We start from the raw sequence: 2,321 nt of genomic DNA, 5'->3' as shown, positions 1-2,321 counted from the left end.
ATTGCGTATTTGCGTTTGCATTACACCGATGCAAGACAATTCTTGCGTCTTTGCGTCTTTATTACTAATTTTTTTTTCAGAAAAAGGAAAGGAAGAGAAAAAGGAAGGAAAAGGATTGGGTTGGTGAGGAGGAAATTTGGTCAATGGTTGATAAATTTATAAACGATCAAGGAACTTTGCAACCACCACCACCAAGTGCATGGAGAGATCAAAGGAAGCATGTGGGGCCAGCAAAAGATTTGAAATCACTAATCCTCAATAAGCAAGATACGCGTTGCATGTTCATTTTCCAAAATGATACCTTCCTCTTCCTTGATACTGAGTTTTGGAAACATTTATTGGGAATTGCATTTTCTGGTTATTTGGAAAACATAGTAAGTTTGTTAATAATTATAAACTTATGCATGTTTTGTTTTGTTTTGTTTTTAGCTTTATAACATTCATAATCAACTTGATCTGATTATAGCATATTGATGGATGGGCTACCTTCCTGTTGAGATTTCGGCAGAGGTTTCTGCCCCGACCTAGCCAGATGTCCTCGAGTCCTCAGTTTCCGATTGCAGATTATACATGTAGTTCTTGATGGACGATTATGCCATTGGGTTTCCTCAATCAACTGGAGAAATTCAAGTCCTTTTATGATGATGACACTCAAAATGAGGAGGAGAAGGGGGATACATCTAATCCTGAAGCAGAGGGGATCATTAAATTCAATCCCCCAGATTATATGTATTTGATTCGTCTTGGGGATGGTAGTGATGACCTTTATCCATCCTGGGCTGAATGTGATAAGGTTAGTCCTTTTTTTTTATATAAACTATACATTTTGAGTAAACTGTAATAGGCGCAAGACAAATCTTGCGCCCTTGCGTCCGTTCGCAAACACTCTCTTGCGTCCTTGCTACCCTCGCAAGATTAACCTTGCGTCTTCATTATGGACGCAAAGTAAAATTTGCGTCCATGCGTCCACCCGCAAGTTAGACCTTGCGTCCTTGCTCCTGACGCAAGGTCTACCTTGCGTCCTTGCGTGTCTCGCAAGGTCAACCTTGCGTCCTTCCTTCTTGACTTTTTATGTTTCTTTTGTTGCAGATTTTGATTCCAGTACATTTTTCAGATCCTGAACATTTTATACTACTCACTTTGAACTTAGATGAACAGAGAGTATTAGTCTATGATAGTTTAAAGGGTTGTTTGAAAAAAGGTCAACTCGAGGCTGTCTTCAAAAACTTATCAGACAACTTGCCGTTATATTTGAAGGCTATTGATTACTTTAACAAGAAGCAGGACTCACAAATTGTTGACTATTATGAGAACAGAGAAGATGTAGAGTTGATGATCGAGGATGCACCGTATGTGCCAATGCAGAGTGGTGGCCATGGTGATTGTGGTGTTTGGGTCTGCCTTCATATGGAGAGGATAGTTTTTGGTTGGGATCAGATTGACAACATTGGAGACCCTAAAAAGGCTGCTAAGGACTATAGAATTCGAATGGCAAGAACATTATTCCGTGCACGCTTTGATACACAGGAACCACCACCACCAGAGGACCCAGAGGACCCAAAGGTTGTTAATTAGTTAACTTGTAGATGTAATTATTATACAGTTTTTAGGTAAAACATGTAATTTTTGTATGTAAATAATCTGGGACAGACGCAAGGACTTTTTTGCGTCCTTGCTTCTGGTTTTTTGACAGACGCAAGGTGTTGTTTGCGTCCTTGCGTCTCTTTAAATGGCTTACGCAAGGTTTTGTTTGCGTTCTTGCGTATGTTTGAAGGAACGCAAGGTTTTGTTTGCGTTCTTGCGTATGTTTGAAGGCTTACGCAAGGTTATGTTTGCGTCCTTGCGTCTCTTTAAAAGATATACGCAAGTTGATGTTTGCGTGCTTGCCTATGTTTCATGACATACGCAAGGTTTTGTTTGAAAAGTTGCGTCTTTTTTAAAGACAGACGCAAGTTATTGTTTGCGTATTTGCGTGTGTTTGATGACATACGCAAGATTTTTCTTGCGTTCTTGCGTCTCTATGTAGGTCAATTTATGACACATATTTAAACAACTAACTGAGACTGATAAACAAGCAACTAATTCTGGTCCCCTAATTCTGGTCTAAATCGTACGTTTGATAAAATTGAGACTGATAAGCTTGCGAAGGTTCGACTTTCTCTCTCGACTTTGACTTTGATTTTGAGGCTGTTTTTTTAACCCTATGAGAAGTAGATTCACCGGTTAGGTCATAAGAAGCGCTACATGTTGTTCGGTTATGACCTGCTTGCTTGCAACGAGTACATGTTCTTACTTTCTTTTCAGTTTCTTCACCTTGAGAT

The 2,321-nt window shown here is 39.5% G+C and overlaps 1 protein-coding gene across 1 annotated transcript; it reads left to right on the top strand.

The window, feature by feature from the left end:
* Window positions 1–592: 592 nt before the first annotated feature.
* On the top strand, window positions 593–1,900 carry LOC139854232 (uncharacterized). The gene is made up of 3 exons (XM_071843549.1): window positions 593–793; window positions 1,090–1,491; window positions 1,775–1,900. The coding sequence occupies exons 1-3, from the start codon at window positions 593–595 to the stop codon at window positions 1,898–1,900; spliced, it is 729 nt and encodes a 242-aa protein (XP_071699650.1).
* Window positions 1,901–2,321: the final 421 nt, after the last annotated feature.

Source organism: Rutidosis leptorrhynchoides, chromosome 6 (genome assembly GCF_046630445.1).
Source record: "Rutidosis leptorrhynchoides isolate AG116_Rl617_1_P2 chromosome 6, CSIRO_AGI_Rlap_v1, whole genome shotgun sequence".
Taxonomy (NCBI): Eukaryota; Viridiplantae; Streptophyta; class Magnoliopsida; order Asterales; family Asteraceae; genus Rutidosis; species Rutidosis leptorrhynchoides.
The sequence above is the reverse complement of the archived record's forward strand: the minus strand, read 5'-3'. Positions and strand labels throughout refer to the sequence as shown.

Coding starts and splice junctions, on each gene's coding strand:
- LOC139854232 (XM_071843549.1), top strand. CDS start 593: ATGCCATTGGGTTTCCTCAATCAACTGGAGAAATTCAAGTCCTTTTAT. Junction 794..1,089: donor CCTGGGCTGAATGTGATAAG/GTTAGTCCTTTT, acceptor CTTTTGTTGCAG/ATTTTGATTCCAGTACATTT. Junction 1,492..1,774: donor AGGACTATAGAATTCGAATG/GCAAGAACATTA, acceptor GTATGTTTGAAG/GAACGCAAGGTTTTGTTTGC.